This window comes from Rhinichthys klamathensis, unplaced genomic scaffold, assembly GCF_029890125.1.
Source record: "Rhinichthys klamathensis goyatoka isolate OS25496 unplaced genomic scaffold, OSU_Roscu_1.1 h1tg000121l_1, whole genome shotgun sequence".
Lineage (NCBI taxonomy): Eukaryota > Metazoa > Chordata > Actinopteri > Cypriniformes > Leuciscidae > Rhinichthys > Rhinichthys klamathensis.
The window spans coordinates 4738752-4761019 of NW_026606658.1; the positions used below are offsets into that span (position 1 = coordinate 4738752).

The window sequence follows — 22268 nt, forward strand, 5'->3', positions numbered from 1 at the left end:
CTGTTGTTGTTTGGGACTGTACTCTCAAAGAGCTTCTGCTTGTTCTGGTGTTATGAAGAGTGTTCTGTAAATATTTTGTAACCGTCTACCGTGCCAGTGAAACCATACACTTGCTACAATGTGGAAAACATTCTGACTACATGCTCGTCTTCTGCTTGCCAGAGACTGAAAGCAGATCTTGGAACTCAGCGACAGGAATCAGTCCAGTTGACTGGGTCATCTGACCTGTTCTAAGGCAGCTGTCCTGCTCGCAAGCCGCTTTCCCCATGCTAAACAGGGGTCAACACATTTAACCATGAAGTTATGAGAGCAATTCGAGGAATAAGCAGAGAGAGGCTTTTGGGGAAACCTGCACATGACGCTTTTCGTGCCATCTGACCTTTCCGCAGTGACACTCTAACTGCTAATTCAAATACCAGCAGCATTTGCAAAGCCCCACAAATTGGCTCCATCAAACTTGGTCATGGAGGCATATAAATCACCAGCAGGGTTTTTGGAGTCTGACAGTGTAGACTGAGTGCAAAGAGCTTTGTTTGTAAGATTAGGTCTGCATGCGATGCATGTCTGTGTGCGTGTATGTTTGAAGTTTGTAAGTCTAAACAAGGTTGTTAGGCTTGTGCTGATAGGACTAAATGTGTGCTAATGATGATGTGTTAATGGAGGGTTGGGTTGATATTGACACTCTAAACCTGTGCTATTCCCAATGGACAAATGGGAGGATTTGACACTGTGTTTGGGGCGGTGCGTGTACGTAAGTGAGTCTGTGTATGTTTGCTGGTTTGTAAGTGTGTGTGTGCTCATTGTCAATCTCATTGAGTTTCCTCAAGGCTTCTTTTACCCAGCAGCAGAATACGGTGGTCAGTTCTTTATTTGAGTAACGTAAATGAGCATCAAAAAAGCAACAAATAAAAAGTAAAAACTAAAAGTCCTGTATTTGAGTGCCTAATATGTTTACGTTCACACACGGTTATTTACAAGAGTTTCAAACGCATTTTAAAACCAAACTCACTCACTGGATTTTGTTGCATGTTTTCAAGTGCAGTTTTAGTAAGCTTTATGGTCTGCACGCTACTCAAATGCTATTGATAATTAATAGATGAACAGCAGGTTCCAGATGTGAAAATCCTATTCATTTTCTGCATCTGGGAATTGATTTTCACTATATAGCCTAACCTATAAATCTTTAAAGAAAGACCTATTGAGAGCTACGAGATTGTGAACCAATGGTATATGCTTTTGTTGAAACCCTCAGTCCATATTATTGCAACATATTTAAAAACAAATCACATTTTACAGTGTGATTTTTGGTGAAATACTACATTACCCATGATTCTGCAAAGAAATCTCCACCAATCAGACGAAGCCCTGCAAATTATATAATAGAATCAGTCTCCTATATGCTCTCAAAATACTTAAATATTTGTATTTGCATAATTTGCAATAAATGTAAAATATGTTCTTTATATATATATATATATATATATATATATATATATATATATATATATATATATATATATGTAGGCCTATATATATATATATATTCATTGTAGTTCTTTCCATCATCAAAGCTGTCTGATTTTCAAATATTTTTGGTTCAAATCAAAGTTTGTAGTGTTTTGATTCACCTAGCTGGTTTGGTTCATGGTTTATAACTCTTTAACTCTTTTTTGTAAATCCCTATGGGGAAAAATGGAATAGAATAGAATAGAATAGAAAAATGCTTCCAGAATTTCTCTGCTATAGCACAAGAAAGGGGATTGACATTGGCTATACTAGAGTAGAGTACTGACTCGAATACTGTATGTAAGCTGTTGTGTGAACAGGACAATTTCAGAGTAACATGAGGGCAGTGACATCTTTTACATCTAAACTTTTTACTTTCTTTAGGCCTATATATTTTATGAAAATGCCCTCTGCGGATCCTTTTTTCGTCTCATTTTCCTTTTTTTACCTAACAGGATTTTTAATGCAAATACATTTGCATGGCTCGACTCATGGCTCATAGTTGTGTTAACAAATGGTCTGCTGCTTTTAAAACACGCTTTCCATTCTCACACACATTTCTCTGTCTTGTCTCACCAAATCTTGTGTGTTATTCGACCACCAGAAATGTGGGGGAGCATGTTTGTGGTGGCCTAATAACACGCAAGCTTTGGTGAGACAAGATAAATCCAATAAACACTATACACTGGACTCACTAAATATATATATTCATAATGTTATTTATTCATGCATACAAAAGTCAAGAGAGAAGAGAGGACAGACTATAAAACAAGTGAAGTGATTTGTTATCAGTATCACTCATTATGCCACAACTGAAACGTTAATTTAAATCAAATGATTTTGTATAGTGGTACTCTACTCACGCATAGAAATATACACTCATACATTCATGAACACATAAAGAAGGTATTTTTGGCCTAGTCAAATGAACTAAAATGAGTCCTCTGTAATTTACTGGAAGAGTTTGGGGTGTATAGGTTTACAGTGTATGCCGCAGGCACATCCTCTCACTAATGTTACAATGCAATGTTATACCACTATTGTTCAGATCCAGAAAATGACACTTCCCTTAAGGGCATGCACATCAACTTACAGGCACAGCCCCACACCCCTCTTAAACCAACTTGATTTGGCTAAAACATAATCCATCAACGGGCAAAACTTTCTAAAGTACACTATAGCTCTCTTTTGCGCACACTGAGTAAGACTGTGGTTTCATACAGTAAGCAAAATAACACATGAACTGTCTTATAGTTAATATTCGATTCACATTTATTTGTATAGCGCTTTTCACAATACACATTGTTTCAAAGCAGCTTTACAGAAAATGCATGCGTCCACATTATACTTTAGAGTGATCTGTTATCAGAGGTAAGATATGTATTTCAGAAATGTACATAATATACAAATGACAGTTAACTAAAAATGTATTCATTTAAACAATGTAATAATTTAAGGCAGAAACAATGAGCTCATTAAACTAATGAATACTTGTTTGTTAACAAATGATGTATTATTATTTGCTGTTTTCAATTAATCATTTTAATTCAAATGTTTATATTTCATAGTTTGGCACATTTCGATATTTTAAACATTAAATATTTCATAACATTGTTTATGCAATGTATTTGTCTGTGTAGTAATTTAATAGTTTGTCATTTATTTATTAATCATTTCATGTTTTATGGTCACAATTTCCTAACATTATTTATCTGTCAATGAATATGCCTCATCTGTGCTGCAGCCTTTCTGTGCAAGTAAACAGTAATTTTTATATTATTTCTATTTGTATTTACAGTAGGTAAATACAGTCTGCGCCTCCGCAGCTTCAGAAGCAGCTTTATGGTGTAAACAGGCCCCTTACAGTATCCGATGATAACCATTCAACTAATCTGCACCTGTTTTACATGTTTTGCAGCCCACAAAAAAATACATGCATGCTAAAATTGTATTTAATTGACTGGACACGTGTAGTAACCCAAGTGCGGGACATTTCTCTTGGGTTCCCCTGACCTTTCCACAGTGGACACCTGTGTGGGCAGATCGCAGGTTTGTTCACCTGAGGAGGAGCACGGAGTGTGTTGTGAAAGGACCACACACTCCTGTGCAGCGAGGCCAGCTTTCCCCTCACAATGGCTGGAATTATCCAAATCAATACACCTTTGTGCACCTTAAGCAGAGAGGAACTAATGCCAGTCGACGTCTCCGACTTTATTTGAAAGCTTTAAAGAGCAAGATCTTGCACATTTTAATAAATCTGTGGCTGGAATTATAAGAACCTGCTTGCCAATCAACGTTCAGAGCTAATGCACCTAAACATGCGTGGAGTAATATAACATGTCAGATTGACATTTTAATCAAGCTTTCAAAGACAATAATTCCCTTTGATCAAACATGTTCCTTGTGTTTTCTTTTACATTCTGAGACTCAATACTCTGGTGCATCTTGATCCCACAACAACAAAGAATAGAATTAGTTTCATGGATACGAAGTAATGAGTATATGTTGCTAACCCAAAACAGAACAATGGACGCAAGAAAGCAGCAGTGAAGTTCCATTGTGCACTGATTTGCTAATCAGTGTGATATGAGTATGATTATGGCAGAATATGTGATTAAAGCAAGATCGTCTTCTGGAACATTTGAGTATTTTAGCAGGAATCTTCAAACTGCAGAAAACTGAATGTCTGAAAGAAGAAATGGAAACTTGTTCTTTTTAGCTTCACCCTGCTTTGTACTGGAAATATATCTCTATTTTTCAAAAGCCATTTAATGCTTTAATCATTTAATTTTAGACTGGTTTTATGTTGTTTTCTTAAAATTATACTGATGCACAATTCACAAACTCTTAAATCGTTTGAAAATTGTTATCAAACTATTGAGGAACTATTGAAATGATTGCATGTTCCCATGTTAATGCCAATCTTACATGGCTTGAGTATCATCCATTTATCTATGCATGTGTGATGAATAAAGCTCAATACTCATTTATAATATGAATATCAATACTCATTTAAATATATATGAATAAAGCTCAAAGCTCATACTCAATACCATAATACTCAATACTCTCCTTTCTGGAGTCAGAGCCTAAATAAACACAACACTACCCCCTGCATGGCTGGCATGGTACTGCAGCCATATGGTGAGGGCAGGGTGAGCCACCCAAGGGGGTTTGGCTATTGTGCCTACTTGCTTAGTCAGGAAGAAACTCTTTGACCTACATGTAAAGCAAACAATCACAGTTTGTTTATGTGTGCCATCACCATACCACAATAATTAGGCCGTGAGACAGAGGCTTGATTGGTACCATTTTGAGGGATTAAACCGCATGGTGATTTTTTTGTAGGTATATGACCCTGTATTTGAAAAATGTGTGATAGCATTAGATTCAAGGTAGTTTTTGGTTACGGAGGACGATTTTCAAACATATGTCAAGAAAAAGGATAAATGAATTTATCTTTAAATAAATTTAAAATTTTATAAAAAATTTATAAAAATTTATACATTTTTATAATAAAAAAATTATAATTTTTTAAATACATTTTTAAAATTATAAAAGGATAAATTTTTCTCTCTTGTAGTCACTGAACACCTTACCTTGAGGTAGGATGATATAAGTGTTGATTTCTATTTGAAAGCTACCATGGATCACACATTTTCCAACACTAGAGATGTGTACCTTCATGAAAATCAAAAAGAAATTTAATCCCTCAAAATGGTACCGGTAGCCCAAATTTGGGGTCCCGTCTCATGGCCTAAATAGACTGGCATAGAAAACAATTATTTTAAAAAAGGTGTGGCGGTCTGCTCAAATGGTTGTAGAGGAAAATGTGCACAGTACAGTTTCTCTCCATCCAGAAGATTTTTTTTCTCCATTGATGACCATTCAAAAGTATTACTCTTACTATTTCTTCCATAGAAAGATATGACAAAAAATACTATAGTAAGAGTAGTATGCAGTAGGCATGCGGTTCCGCGTTCAGAACAATTTAGATACTTTGGCAGGAATGGGTAAATGCTGACTTGGCAATAAGACCCTTCAAAAATCCAGGCTGCGAAAATGTACGCCACATAGAATGTATGCCTTTTCCTAGCATACGTGTAAACGGAAGTATAATTTTGGCTTTAGAGCAGGGATGGGGAACTCTGGCCCTCGAGATCCGCTTTCCTGCTGAATTTAGCTCAAACTAATTAAACATAGCCTCCCTGAACAAGCTAATCAAGATCTTTAGGATTACTAGAAAGCTACTGGCATGTGAGTTTGTTTAGGGTTTGAGGTAATCTCTGCATGCAGGAAAGTGGACCTCGAGGGCCAGAGTTGCTCATCCCTGCGAGGTCCTGATGATCCACTTGGTAAACTATAGCCTGAATCTATAGTGCCACCTATTGGAATAATATTCTCATTGAATGCATGTCTAAAACATTTAATGTCTGATCTCTTTGCTATAACTCAATTTAGGTTTCCCTTTAAATTCTATGTTGTTGTTGTTTTATCTCATCTGTCAATTTGAAAATCCTGTTCTGATTTCTGTTTGCGTGCATGAATAATTAATGTAACATTGCAGCTACATGTGTAGCTTTAATTTCCACCACTAGAGTTCACTAAATTACATAATTAGAATACTTTCTGTTTCAAACAACTTGACACAGAGCAGCTGTAGTTTCAAATAACACAGTGTTGCTATGTGATACAATTCCTGAATATAATTTTGTCATAAGGGACAGATATGCAACCGAAATGCTTTGATTTGGAGTCCCAGATGTTGTTATTTGTCTTATCAAAGTCAAGTAGCATGTGACATTTTGGAAATGCAAGTGGTGTCTGGTTCACTATCTTTGTGGGGATTCTAGACATAATTATTTTATACTGTACAAACTGCATATTCTATCCCCTTACACCCTACCCCTAAACCTATACTCATCACAGAAAACTTTCTGTAAAAAAAAAAAAAAAAAAAAAAACTCATTCTGTAAGATTTATAAGCTTGTTTTATAAGTCCCCATGAGTGTCTGTGCATTCAGAAACACACACACACACACACACACACACACACACACACACACACACACACACACACACACACACACACACACACACACACACACACACACACACACTTCTATGGTTCTTATAATCCTCATATTGTCATAAAAAGTGGAGAAACATATCCACGTGTGATCCTCAGGTCAAATTTGACTCACATTGAAAACCCTTGATTATAGATTATTAAGTTTATTTTTAATTGAATATTGTTTAAATAAAATGAACAAAGCTCATTAACACTTTTACACAACTTAAAAGAAAAACATTTCTTCTGGTTAACTTTGGGCATTTTATAATTTATAATCTCAAATGAACCCACCCACACACACACACACACACACATGCTAGGTTTTGCGGCACTCTCCATAGACATAATGATTTTTATACTGTAGGTAGGCTATAAAGACTACAAACCGTATATTATATCCCCCTACACTAAACCTACCCCCAAGCCTACCCAAAAAAATCATTAAAAACTACATAAAAACGAGTCTAATTAAAATAGACTTAATTACAACCTACCATATAGGCCTACCCTTCCTTTAACAGACACGTTATAGCCTAGACATATTTTGGTCCATATGAACACAACAGGCTCTTCTAATCCAACCCTCTGTTTCCCCACGCTGCTGCTCCTCTGTATGTACACACACGCTCCCCCATCCGGTGCAGAGTGGACGCGACGCGGCGCGGCTTAAATCATCTGACGTGTTTTGCGCATTTCCTGAACTGGCGCTTGAGCGCAGGGAGGGAGAGAGGGAGTGAGTGAGAGGGAGAAAGAGAGAGAGAGAGAGCGAACAGGGAGAAAGGCTGCAGCGCAGAAGACTACATGAGCGTGTAGCTCGCTCAAATGCTTTCGCCTTCTCAAATCAACAAAGAAAAGAAGCAGCTGAATATCTCGGCGAGTGGATGGCAATAGTCTCCGAGCGGTTCGTCAGCAGACTGGGAGAAGGAGGAATCCCGAACGCCTCTCCCACTCAACGCATACGGGAAAACGAATAGTACAAGACAAACCCTTCTGAAGACCATCACATTTGGGATATTTTCCTCTAGCTATATTAGGTTATTGCCGATATTTTGCCTGCTGGACTCGTTCCTCTACTCAGCGCTATTCCAGACGTAGGGAATCCGATTGTTTACGTATGCTTTCCCATTACGAGTAAAGACGGACCGTAAACAAACACAGGAGCCTCTGGTTTTGCATATCGCGTTTTTGCATCCTATTTGATTGTTCCGCTCAAATGAGAGAATCAGGTTGATTCGCGTAGTGGTTTGAGGGATTTAATCATCACAGCATCCATCTATATGTGCTTGTATACTGATGACGTGATGACATCTATGGGTATAGCGACCCCCTGAATCAAAACCTAAAACCGTCTGTTCCTGCAAAGAAGCCAGCTGCATCTCACTTGAGCGTCATCATGGTGGTTTTTAATGGAGTGTTGAAGATCAAAGTTTGTGAGGCACTGGACCTGAAGCCCACTCCATGGTCGCTCCGGCATGCAGTTGGACCAAAGACCCAGACCTTCCTACTGGACACGTACATTGCCCTCAACGTAGACGATTCACGTGTGGGCCAAACTTCTACCAAGCAAAAGACTAATAGTCCAGCTTGGAATGACGAGTTTGTAACGGAGGTTTATGATGGGAAGAAAATTGAACTGTCCGTCTTTCACGACGCACCAATTGGCTATGATGACTTTGTGGCCAACTGCACTATACAGTTTGAGGACCTGCTGCAGAATGGCAGTAGGCACTTTGAAGATTGGGTATGTTTATCTCACAATTTATTGCATGGTGTGTAATCACTTCAATCTGGCTCCTGGGGGCCCCTCAACACTACACATTTTGGGTGTCTTACTTTTCTCTCTAATTCAAGGTTATGGAGCACTTCTAATGGCATGGTTGAGAAACACTGGTGTAGTCTAGTGCAGTGGTTCTCAATCTGGGTCCTGAAGTAGCCCAGCACTGGACATAATGGATGTCTACCTTTATTTATCACACCTGATTTATATAATCCACTCATATTGCTGCACAAAGACCTAAAGCTGGTGTGGAGACATCCAAAATGTGCAATTCTGCGGTCTTGCAGAATAAAAAAAAAAAAAAAAACTGATCTGTTGTCTAGGCCATAATTTTCATCTGTTGTCTGGGCCATAATTTTCACAGGGACTGGTCGGTTTCGGCTTCTCCTCAGCAAAGCCCCTTGTTTCCCAGCCTTCCTCACGGGTTCTCACGCTCTGGGGGTTTTCCCTTTTTTTTTTGACAAAACATGTTCTGCTGCTGTTGAATCCAGACCTACATTTACCATTTCCGTCAAGTGAAGCTGTTTTGCAAATTGCTTTCATGAGATGTAACGCTCCCATGCCAGAGAAGGAAATATCGATGCTTATTATGCAAGCTGTAAAACGAGTTTGACACAGTTTGCTAAATGTATATGTTACAACCTGTCATTTATCTGGCCATGTTTTCTGAAAAATGATGGTACCTGTAGGATAGCACTGCCATATAGACCTGAGTGTTTCACCTGGACAGTCACCTTATTTTGGATTCTAACCACTTGGTAGAAATAGGCCCATTTAGAGCTCAATTCACTGGCTTTCATTAGAGTTTTAATAGTGTTGGGCTCTTTTGTGTCTTCTCTTTTGACTGTTTCTTTTCTAATGAAAAGAAAGGATATATGCATTATAGATTGTAATATTGTTTGCAATTACATGCTATTGTGTGTTTTTATAGGGTGTATAACACACATAAAAACTTGTCATTTTTTTTTTTACAATAGTCTAAAAGTTGAATGTTTTGATGCTGCTGTGTTATAATGCGTTTCAGTGTCATGGAAAAATAGCCAGAGATTAATTTAGCATTCTAATCATGCCTGGAATTATGAGTTGGTCTGTTATATAATATTCGTCCAGCTGAGGGGCTGCAGTGGGGAGTGCTTTGTATGTTTGGTCGTTAGACACCCAGGGAAAGGTCAGCATGTATCGATTATGTCGCTGCATTGGTCAATCTTCCCCTCCTGTTGCTGGCAACTCGCGCTGTAAATGTGTCAGGCGAGAGAGTGAGAAGGAAATCAATTGAATCTCTGCATTCCCCCATTACGGCTTTGAGGACCTGCCTAATCATAACACACCCTGAGCCCTCTGTCTCACTGTCAGCTCTTTATTTCACCTGTGTACTAAAGAGATTTGACAAAAGTACAAAATTGTTAACCCAGTTATATATGCTAAACTAATTTTCCGCTTTTGCAAATATTGCTTCTATCCAATGGTGAACCTTACAAATGTATCGTCACAAATGTATAAGTTCTTGTTGTTGTTTTTTTCCTGTTAGACTGTTAGTCTGGTTTTGGCTGTTGAAAGGGTAATGCATTGCATAGTTATGCCAATCCCAATCATAAAAAAAAATGGCTCAACAAAAAGGGCATATGTTAATTATGGTAAATGCATCTGACATAATTGAAGCTGAGCGTTTTGTCAGACTTCATAGCTACAGATATGCTTGATAACAACGGTTTAGACAGAAGCTATGGTATGTCTAATTTCCCAGAGAGGGAAAGAAGTATCTGCCATGTCTTGTTTATGCAAATTAATAAAGCAAGAGTTTGCATTCAAGAGACAGTGACCGGAGACGGAGGGCGAGGATGTCTGATAATCAGGGTTGTGCACCATTCAAATTTGAATTGAGAATGTTTAGAAATCAACCCCTGAATTTAATCAGAATTTGAGTTGAGGTATAGCCTGGGTTTCCCCATGCTGCCTTTGCGCAGCACGATTGTATTCATGCTGCAAGGCAGTCTGGATACCATGGACCAGATTTTTGCCTCAGCGAGGGGACCAATCACAGAACGGGGAGGGAGCAGCAAGACGATGATGTCGTCTATGCGACACACCGAAGCAGTTTGTTTATACCTATGGATCAAACATGGCAGCAGACGCGAAGTTACCTTTCGATGCAGCCTTAGATACATACGCCATCGTGTACACATAAATCTCTGACCCATCGTCTTCTTCCTCGTCTAATTTCTGTCGCTCTACATACGTCATCTGGTATAATTGAAACGATTGGCTATGAGCTACGTACAGGCGCATTTGATAGACATTCGTAGCACCCAATAAACGGCTCTGGGCATTCGTATACCACGCCTCAAATACGAGAAAATGAACATGTGGTTCCCAGACCACGTCTCAATGTCAATGAGACGTGGTCTGATGTTAGCCAGGCTAGTTGAGGCAACAAATAAATTTTAATTTGGATAATAAGTACAATGCAAAGAAATTCATGTAACAGTATTTTTTTTATATTTAGAAAATCAACTTAAAACAAACTAAATTTGAAAATTTAAAAGCTTTGAAAGCCTGGAAATGTAGGTTTTTAGGCTTTATAGACAGAATAACATAGATAATATAGTTAATAATATGAATTTAATTAACTTTTGTGGACATTTCTTTGGACTGTAATTCAGTAAATTCCTCTTCCTGTCATTCCAATTTTAATTAAACTTCCTGTAGGATATGTTCAATTCAATTCAAATTCCAGCTCATTGGTTCTTTAATTCTGGATTTTACACAAACCTGTTGGTGGTGTGATATTTAATTTGTTGGAGTATTGTTTTTTTTTTCCTATTAGAATACATGGCGTATGATGTAATGAGCCTTAGGATGGAAACTTCTTGATGTTTTTGGTGTTGTCTCGAATGAGGGTCAATATGTCTGAAAAAGAAACCAAATGAGGCCATTTTTAGGAAGACAGTTGTTTCTTGGCGCGTCATTTGAGCAGCAGAGGCCGGAGCCAGACGTCTCCCGAGAAACCCACACTGTTCACGCAGTGGACTCGCATCCAATGAGTTTCATCTGTACATTTACTCCCACTGTAACCCACACAGGTGGAGCTTTATTCTGCTTGGAACAAGGAGAGCATGCTTTCTAATTTGGATAACCACCTCTACTTCAACAAACACATACAAACCCACAGAGAAACAGTAGCAGCAGTGTTACAAAACTGTTTGGGGGAAAAAGTAACCAAACAGGACCTCAGACCCTAAAGAAGACGCTGTTGTGTCATGTTTGTTGCTTTACCACTTCTCTGTTGGGTTTCTGGCCTGTAATCTTTTCCCAATCATGTTGCGGTGGCCTGGTACGATGCAACAAAGTTTTTTTTAGAAATTGCACCACTTTTGGGCACACACATCTTCTTTTAAGCTGATGGTTAGTTGTGTTTGAGTAGACGTGTTAGATGTCTGTGTAGCTTTTAGCGGAAGAGGTAATTGGAGCCTGCTCTTTGTGGATGGTTCTCAGACACTACTAAGACACAGCCTCCCGTCTTTGTTGTGAAAGGGCAGGAACGGACTGAATAATTTACAACCCTTCCATCAGCCTCTTTATGGAATGTCTGACCCTGCAGAGATCACCCACAACACCCTTAGCTCAAGTTAGCAACAATCCCATTATCACCAGCGAAAGTGGCCCTTATCTTTAGGGATATCTCTGCCTTCAGTTACCAGCCTTTTACTGAGGGGTCATCTGTGGGGAGTTGGAGAAAGAGGGAGAACTTCTGCTGCTCTTGTAGCCATTCATTCGCTCTTGTCTTTTTCGGGTTCATTCATTCTGCTTCCTCATATTGTCCTCCTCCTGCTATCCCTCTGCTCTCTACTGGGTTTCCTTCCCTTCCATCTTGTTGTCCGAACTATCCTTGTTAATTTCATAGATATTTTTGCTCCTGAGATTATGCCCAGTCCATTACAAACCAGCTACAAATGCTTAAAACACATTTCACTAGGAGTGTTGCTTTAGCCACAGATAATGAGCTTTAAAGGCCTGCAGTTTCCTTAATGTCTTTCCACTGCATTACAGCTTACATTACAGTTATCGATTGCACTCAGTATTTTACATGTTTATGCCCAGCAGCTCTCTTTCTATTGTGTCTTCTTAAATGTTGGTGTTAGCTATACAGTTCTTCCGGGTTACTTGACATTGACATCATCTATCCTCACTTCTTCCTGGCCATTTGCGCAAATAGGCCAGGCTAAGGCTAAAACACCAAACTGAACTGGGTGTTGATTGAGTTCTTTCCCATCAGCGTATTTATGCTTCTAGACTAAGGTGGCAACATGTCGACTTGCACAGACAGAAACCTTCTCACGTCAATCTGTTTGTTGCACATCGGTTCACAGTGTTTTTCATCAGTTCGCAAATCTCAGGATTTGAGGGGGAAGGGTGAATTGTGGGTAAGCAGGGATCAGTCCATCCAGCAGCACTAATTAATTTCATGAAATGACTCGATGAGAGACCGGTGAATTGTCTTTATATGTTTGTTGTGTCTGTCCTCATTCGTTTCTCTTGTGTAGTTTGGTTTGTGTGTGAGTGTGCTTTGCAGTTTTGTGTGTCACCGGCGGTTGTCTAGCTTTCACATGCTGCGTTGAGCTCTCGCCTGGGGCACATTGAGCATGCTTACAGGGAAAGGGAACAATACAGGTGACATATGAGATACTCTGGCAAATATGCCTGATCTGCACCGCTATCTACATGACCCAGTTACACACACACACTTATACTCTCAGCTCCACTGCTAAATACATCACATATGTGAATATCTTCTCTTTGTAGCTAGTGCTAATGGGTTTTAAACTTCCGACTTGTTGATCTTTAGTGTGGATTCAGGGGGAAGCTCATATAGTACAAAAATTAGTGATGGAAAATGGGATCAATTCCAATGTGATGGATTTCTCATTGATCTTAGAGCTTTGAAGCCATTTCTCATGGTTCCAGTGTTGGCATAGTTTTACGTTTTGACTTTTTGGGCATTATTTAAGGTCCTTCATGGGGTCAGTACAATTCAAAAGTTTGGGGTCAAGATTGTTTTTAGAAATGAATACGTTTATTCAGCAAGGCCAAATTGGTCAAATGTGCCAGTAAAGACATTTATAATGCTACAAAAGTTGTCTATTTTGAATAAATGTTGTTCTTTTGAACTTCCTATTCATCAAAGTTTCCACAAAAATATTAAACAGCAAGATACTAACTAGAAATGTTTCTTGAGCACCAAAGCAGCATATTAGATTATATAGACTGAAGACTGGAGTAATTCAGCTTTGCCATCACAGGAATAAATTAGATTATATTAAAATAGGAAACTTTAAAAAAAATTGTAATAGGCTTTTGAACTGTTTCAAAATTAATTTCTAATGATCTTTTAGGCACTATAGGAGCATATTATACTTGTTAATGTTACAAATTAAATGTATTATTATACATTTCTTGCTGAAAAAAAAATTATAGAACTAAAGAATTGCTCATAATGCCCACAGAGGGGCCAAAATCTCCCATCATCACCATCATCATATCTGCAGTCATCTTCACTGCAGGAGCCCGCAACAGACTTGAATCCTCTCAGCACCCTGTTCACACTCTGCATGTGCACACACACACACACACACACACACACACATACCAGTGTACCACAACCATCAGCGTCTGTGTGTGTGTGTGTGTGTGTGTGTGCACATCCACGTGTGTGTGCATGCTCGCTTTATGCCTGAGATTAAATCAAAGTAATTCACACCTCATGATGTTTGAGACACAAAGGCTTGTAGTCTGTTCCTGTGCTCGCAGTTACATGAGCGTTTTATCTCCAGATGGCTGTTTTCATTTTGTCTGGTCTCTTTTTGCACTATTTACTAAATTAAAGCCGTGAAGCCCTCTCAGGACCCAGTGTTTATTCAAACTGAATTCCAATCAGACCTTCAAAGGTTCTCATTATTAGTCTGTATCATGAATTATGCACAATTAGCCCTGGTGTGGTGTCTTATTAGTAATTCATGGAGCTCTGAAGGTTTCACTCAGAGCCGGTGTGTTCACAGAGCTGAATGTGCTCGTATGGCCACATTTGTGTGTGATTTTGAGTGTGAATGGGAGCCGTGCGTGCCGCTCAGCCGTCATGCTGAGGCTCTGCTGTTGACAGATGGACGTAGGAGGACTGTTGCTGAGCTCAAACTGTCTTAGAGAGAGGGTAAGAAACGGATGAGGAGAGTATAAAGGAGGAGAGGGCGAAATTGAAGAGGAGTGGAAAGAAAGTGTTCCTATGTTTAATCCTAGCAGAGAGATTCGTTTAGAAATCATTGGCACATGTGTTTAAAACTTCTTAGACCTACTTTTGATTTCCCAAGTGCACAGTTAGGAGACTGTTTTCAGTCGCGCACGGTATTTCTGTCTCTCTCTCCCGCATCCCTACAGTGGGCTCTTCTATAGTCAAATCAACAGTCCTAATAGGACTAACAGCTTAATGTGATATACTTGACAACAGCCTCATCCTTTCATATTTAGTTTTTAAAGAAACAGGCTGCTTTTTTGTTTAGTCAGGAATGGATTGACGCATTACATTTATTTTTAGTCCTGAGACGCGGATCCATATATCGCAACCACCTCCGTGTATACTGAATGTACAAGATAGAAATGTAGCATAAGCTGTCTTCCCTGTGCATCAAACAAACTAATTCAAACTTCATGTTTATATTAAAGGGTTAGTTTACCTAGAAATAAAAAATCCGACATTATTTACTCCTCATGTTGTTCCAAACCTGACTTCTGTGAAACATAAAATAATATATTAAAAATGTCTTCTTCTTTTTTTTTGCCCGTGAAGTGAAATTTGATGATTTTCTAGTGATTTTCTTCCCCTGTTATATATGGATTTGGAACAACCTGAGGGTGAGTAAAGGCCCGTTCACACCAATGATGAGAACTATAACAATACGTTTTTAATAATCATTCTAATTCTATGAGAACAGTCCACACCACAACTATAACAATATCAACACAGAGGAACAAGATCATTGCAGTCATTTCAGAATGATTTTTTTTCCAACTGATCAATGATAAAAAACATTGACAGCCAATCAGAATCCATCTTTCTTAAAAGACCTTAAGCATTTAAAGCAGCAGATGATTTAAAGGGATAGTTCACCCAAAAATGAAAATTCTGTCATTAATTACTCATCCTCATGTCGTTCATCTTCGGAACACAAATGAAGATCTTTTTGATGAAATCTGAGAGATTTCTGTCCCTCCGTTGACAGCAACGCAACTGACACTTCGATGCTTCAAAAAGTTAATATGTGAATAAAAGCCTAAATTCAATCTGTTCATCATATAAAGTCTCTTCAGAAAATTGATACTAAACGGCTCAATTCATATGGATTCGTTTTATGATCTGTTTATGAACTTTAAGCGCCAACGTGGTAGTTGCGTAGCAGACAGAAAGCAGACAGAAATCTCAGATTTCATGTTCCGAAGATGAACAAAACTCTTACGGGTTTGGAACGACATGAGGGAGAGTAATTAATGACAGAATAAGTGCATGTTTATAATAAACAGGACATTATCTTCTGTTGATGCTAATGTAGATATCGTTATAGTTCTCTTTATATTCATCGTTCTTGGTGTGGAAATACAAATCTGAAACCTGTTGATTCAAAAACCTCAGTTTGTTTTTAGACCACTGAGCAGTGCCAAGCATTTTTCCATGGAGATGCGCATTTGGGAGAGCGTGAGTGGCATGTGTTCTCTGTGGCTTGTGGGTATCTGTTTGCACAGCGGTGATTAGAACCGAGAGAGGGCGAGTTAAGGCCAATGAGGGGTGCAAATTCAGGCACTGGAGGACAGTAACCAGAGCAAGAGTTTGTTTTCTTTGTGTTGTACTTGATATCCTTTCCGCATACACACCACACTGGCAAATGCGCATGTGTGAAGCAACTGGTCCCGAAGTGATTTTTAGCGGATGTATGAAGTCAGTTCTCCTCAAGTTCTCACAGACTAACCACAGGTGTAGGTCATCACATTAACTATTGAAGATGTTCCACCAACATCCCAGATACTTTCCAGAAACTGTCCAAATACTACTTGTTGCAACTTTGAACAATATACAGTATAAGGCCCTGTTTACACGAAAACGATTCCGGGTGAAAACGTAATAATATTTTATCGGATGTGCCTTTCGTTTACACGGCGACGGCGTTTTTGGGGCTTAAAAACGCAAAAAAGTGAAACCACCCTCCAAAGTGGAAATCTTAAAAACGCTCCACCGTCACGTTTCCGTCTAAACGGGTAAAAACGCAAATCTGCTCATGGCGGCTCTCGTCGCGTACGCATTTACGTCACACGCATGCGCCAGGACAGGAAAATAACAACCAACATGTCGGATTATTTCCATACGTCGGACCTTCAAGTTGCCCTAGCAGCTCTGATAAACGTCCAAGAGTCTTTTCAATTTCGCGCTACTAGGGAGAGAAGTAGAAGGAAGGTTGTACGCAGGCGCACGGATTTGTTGTTGTTGTTGTGTGGCAGTGCTTCACATTGCCACCTAGCCGCCTGGAGTGCATACTACATTGCATTTCTAACACTTTTGCGTCTCGATTTGCACGCAGATTTCCCCCCCATAACGCTCGTCTAAACGTAGAATAAAAAGTGAAAACGAAACGCCACTTTTGCGTTTTCTCTTCAGATCGTTTCCGTGTAAACATGGCCTAAATTTCTCAAATAATTTGGTCTTTTGAATGAATTTGAGAAAAGGTCATATTGAAATTTTTAGAATTTGGTAACTTGGCAAATCTGGGTCTTTTAGAAAATCTGTGAGGCAGGAGACTCTTCTCAGTATCTATTTGTTCTCTATGTCCTGTAATGTCTGTCTAGGAGAAACAGTTGAGATATTAAAGCGATCTGTCTGATATCTCTTTTCTAAGGGGAGGGCCAGTGAGACAGTGAGCCTCTTGAGCTGTGGGTGTGGACGAGGTTGAGCCACAGGGTGTTGCATAAGAGGAGCTGATTATGTCCCACGGCTTATCTTTGGGTTTATCCTCCCTTTCTCTCCATTCTCTCTCTCTCTCTCTCTCTCTCTGAATTTTTCTCTTTTACTTCCCAGTTACGTTCTCATGATATCCATACGATGCCTTTAGTTTGACCCCCAGTAGCATCCACTGTTTTAATTGGTTTTGTGCATGGAATGCTACAGTGACTCTTTGAGACGGTGTACTTAATTATGAGGCAATGAACTACACATCCCATGAAGCATTGCAAATTATACTCTAATCAGAAACAACAGTACAAAAGAATAAAAATATTGACCTATAGTGAGCTTAGTATATGTAATTTATAATTATTAAAGCACTTTTTTTGTAATGATAAATGAAGATTACGGCAAAATAGGATTTTTTATGCAAATATATAAGTAGATATAAAAGCAAATTTTGGCTTTTTTAGAATTGATAAATTGGTATCATTTTTCAAAAGCAAAGTTGTGTGTATTCTATGCATTCTGTGTAGGTGTGAACAGTCAGTTACAGTGGTACGTATGAGATCTGTGTATGAAAAAGGGGGAGAAAAAAGGACCGAAAGAGAGAAAAAGCCTCAGAGATGCCACAGAAAGAGGAAGAAAGAAACAGCACAGAAAAATATAAAGGCAGTAAGAAACGGTTTCTCTTTGCAAGTAATGTGATCTAACACTCTGCAGCAGTGCTGCTATACATTATTCAAAAGGGACAAATCAGTATTGATTGACAGACTGTTGTACATCTGTGTGTGTGTGTGTGTGTCTGTTTTTTTCACTTGTTCATTGTATAAAAGCTATATTTCTTAAATGTTATTAGTGTAAAATACATGGTTGTCATGTACGCATTTGACAACTTTCTGACACACATTCAACAGACAGATTAACTACATCAGTTTTTTCCAGTGTCAGTTTGCAAGAGGATTTTTTTAAGTAATGCACTGTGGGGTGAGGAAGTATGAGACCACGTTTAAAATTCATCTCATTTAAACCTATGAAAGGTGTGTGTTTTTTTTTAGGATTTTGAAAAATGTAAAACAAAGAAATGTTATGACTTAAAATTATTTAGAAAAATGTAAGATTCTGTTCTATTTCTGATTCTGTTCTATTAATAAGTTCTATTCACTTATTTAAAAAAAAATTGAACTTTTATTTGTTGTAATGCTGAAAAAAACATTTTCGGTGAAAAACTTATATTATATTAAATATTATACATATTTTATAACTGCAGTTTCGCTAGTGGTCTCAAACTTTTGGGCCCCATTATATTTTTATAATTCAGATGTCATTAAAATGCAGTTAATGCACCTTTTTAGACTTAATTTGCCCCAGTTTTACTAAGAAAGATATTTAATAGCAGCATGTTTTGAGCCATATAAGAGAGACTGGTATCATGCCACAGGCTCTGTTTCTTTCACATGAGTTATTCTCTTGTCATATTTGGCCTTGTCTCAAATGATGTACGTGACATAGACTTTGCTGGCCTGCATTTGCACATGCAAATAGAGACAACAAAATTGTTTTTCATTTGTCATTTTAGGATTCAGTTGATGCTTATAAAGCAACCCTTTATCTCTACAGATACCGGCAATTTTTTTTTCCCTAAACCAATGTTTTGTCTTGTTCCCCAGAAAAAAAAAAAAAAAAAAAAAAAAAAATATATATATATATATATATATATATATATAATAAATGTCTTTAAAATAAAATGTATTTCATTAAGATAATACTTTTTTATTATTACGTTCTCTCTTTTTGTTCCTTATGCCAATGGCAAATTGGTTGTATGCATAAATCTCATAACATTTTATTAGATTTACTGTATGGTAAAAAAAACTCATTAGGTAAAAACTCATTAGGTAAATCTTAACTTAAATTTAAAATCTTTAAAGATTTTAATTTAAAATCTTATTTACATTTTTTTACTGGAGAAAAAGACAAAAATATTGATTTAATATTGAAAAACATTGTTTTAAGCATAAATCTAACATAATTAGCTAGGTTTACACTTAAAGGGATAGTTCACTTTGAAATTATTTTTTGATATGTTTTAGCTTACCTCAAGGGAATCCAAGATGTAGGTGTCTTTGTTTCCGCAGTAGTTTCAATTTTGATATTTTAGGTCAAACCGTTCTTGTCTGTCAGTCATATAATGCAGGTCTATGGTCACCACCTCAAAGAGCATGCACAGAGAAGTCCAAATTAAACATGATTTAATGACTCGTAAATGTAAGTACACATTGATGGCCTAAGACACGAAACGAGCGGTTTGTGTGAGAAAACGAACAGTATTTATATCGTTTTTACCTCTTGTAACCACAGCCACGTGCAAGTGATCTGAGGGCGCGGGCGCTTCGGTCTGTGCGTTACAAGAGGTAAAAACGATATAAATACTGTTCGTTTTCTCACACAAACCGCTCGTTTCGTGTCTTAGGCCATCAATGTGTACTAACATTTACGAGTCATTAAATCATGTTTAAATTGGACTTCTCTGTGCATGCTCTTTGAGGTGGTGACCATAGACCTGCATTATATGACTGACAGACAAGAACGATTTGACCTAAAAATATCAAAATTGAAAATACTGCGAAAACAAAGACACCTACATCTTGGATGCCCTTAAGGTAAGCTAAAACATATCAAAAATTAATTTCAAAGTGAACTATCCCTTTAAATCAAGAACAACTATTTGCAAATGGAACAAGAAAAATAAAGTTTAGGGAAAAAGTAGAAAAAGTCTGATTTGAAGGATCATATTGAAGGATTAGACATTTTTGCTTGAAAACTATACACAAATCCTTTTAAAGAAAATGTGCACCTTGATGACTTTAACTAGACTGCCGTCTGTTGGCTGTCCTGACAGCAGCTTTGGAAAGAGCTTTCATACACACATACATGACCAGCAAAGCTGCCTTGCCAACATTGTTTAGCAAAGCATGATACTGGTTTCCTGGAGAGTGTCATCGGGGAGACTACACACAGCTCTATCCTTGCACGTTCACACTCACACACATGCAGTGGCCTTTCCTTCCTCTGCTAAATTTAGTGCCCGTTGCACCTCTGAGACAAACACACTCAAGGAGGCTGCTGTTGAATGGAATCTCATGACATCACAGGAAGGTGGGGGGGGGGGACTGAATAACAGACATGTCATCACCCTGTTAGCATTTCAGATGACATCACCAGTGGTTCTGCAGTCGTAACTTTTGTCTTACAGTGATTTAAAGGGATAGTTCACGCAAAAATGAAAATTCTGATGTCATTTACTTACCTCCATGTCATCCCAAACCCATAAGCCTTTGGTTAATCTTCCAAACACAAATTTAGATATTTTTAATGAAGTTTGAGAGTTTCTTTCCCTCCATTGAAAGTCCAGGTAACAAAAACCTAAGAAATATAAAGGTGTCATAAAACGAATCAATATGAATCGAGTGATTTAAGTCTTCTGAAGACATAAAATCACTTTATATGATGAACAGGCTTAAAGGGATAGTTCACCCAAAAATTACAATTACCCCATGATTTACTCACCCTTTAGTCCTATCCCTATAGGTGAATATGACATTCTTCTTTCAGACGAATACAATCGGAGTTATATTAAAGGTGCAATGTGTAATAATTTTGAGTATCTATTAACAGAAATGCAATATGACATCCATAACTATGTTTTCAGAGGTGTATAAAGAACTTACTTATTAAACCGTAATGTTTTATTACCTTAGAATGAGACATTTATATCTACATAACCGCGGGCACCCCCTTCTATGAAGGTCAACATATTGTGACGTCATGTTTCTACAGTAGCCGACAGTGAACAAACAGCGCTACAGACCGCGTTTCGTCACTACCTTGAAAGAGAAGCCTTAGAAACCTAGAAGCTAGCCATAAACACCGTGAGTAGTGACTTTTCCCTTGTCAGTGGTGTAAAATATGTAGTTGGACTGTTTCATGTAACTTAGTTCTTCTCCCTCGCTGTGTTATGGCTTTGCTATGTGGGGATAAATGTGCTGGTTACGTTCGTGAGACAGCTGATTAGTACTCTTGTCATTGACCGTAAAACAGTATGTTACAGGAATCACAAACCCGTCGATCGCGGTCGACAAGTCGATCTTGGAAGCATTTTAAGTCGATCGCGAAGAGTTTTCTAAATCAGAGAAAAAAGCCTATTGTGTGTAGTAAATGGTGTCTAGGGGATGCGGAGGCGCGCGCGCGCTGTTACAATCATGTCATTTTTGCCGCGCGTACCTTTGCGCTCATGCGGACGCGTCGAGTTTAAACAAGGCTTTACGCTTTAACCAGCTCAGCCACAGTAACGGCTCATATTTAGCCAGCTAAACTTTTATGTTTATCTTTTATCTTTTATGTTAACTTTTACGACAATATGTTTGTCCCGTTTTAGCCACCGTAGCTTCTTCGGAAGGGAGGGATGAGCAGTGGGCTGAGCCCTTAGTGCAAACTCGCAACCGAACCGCTAGATGTCGCTAAAAATCACACACTGCACTTTTAAAAATGGTCCTGTAAATCATGGGCTTATTTTCATTTCTGGGTGAACTATCCTTTTAATTTATGTTTTTATTTACAGATGGACACACAAGCTTCCATGTTTGCCAAATGTGATGTGCTCTATGTATGTGTGTCGAAATGTAAATAAAAGCCTAAATTAAATCTGTTCGTCATATAAAGTGATATTAGCTCTTCACAAAATGACTTGAATTTGTGTTTCGAAGATTAACCAAAGTCTTGAATTTTCTTTTTTGGTTGAACTATCCCTTAAAAGCTATTGATTATAATTTCATCAGATGACTGCAGGTAGATGGCCTGATATGTTCGAGAGGGCGGTTTTGAGAGTGCGACAGGCTCGGTTTTCGAAAGTGCAGCAAATTCGGATGATTTAATTA

General features: G+C 38.2%; 1 protein-coding gene across 1 annotated transcript in view; it reads left to right on the forward strand.

The window, feature by feature from the left end:
* The first annotated feature begins 7289 nt into the window (after positions 1-7289).
* prkcea (protein kinase C, epsilon a) overlaps positions 7290-22268 on the forward strand; it is a 65373-nt gene continuing 50394 nt past the window's right edge. Inside the window, exon 1 of the mRNA XM_056255613.1 lies at positions 7290-8321. Coding sequence (XP_056111588.1) covers positions 7974-8321 — 348 coding nt within the window. The 5' untranslated portion in view covers positions 7290-7973. The remainder of the gene's footprint in view (positions 8322-22268) is intronic.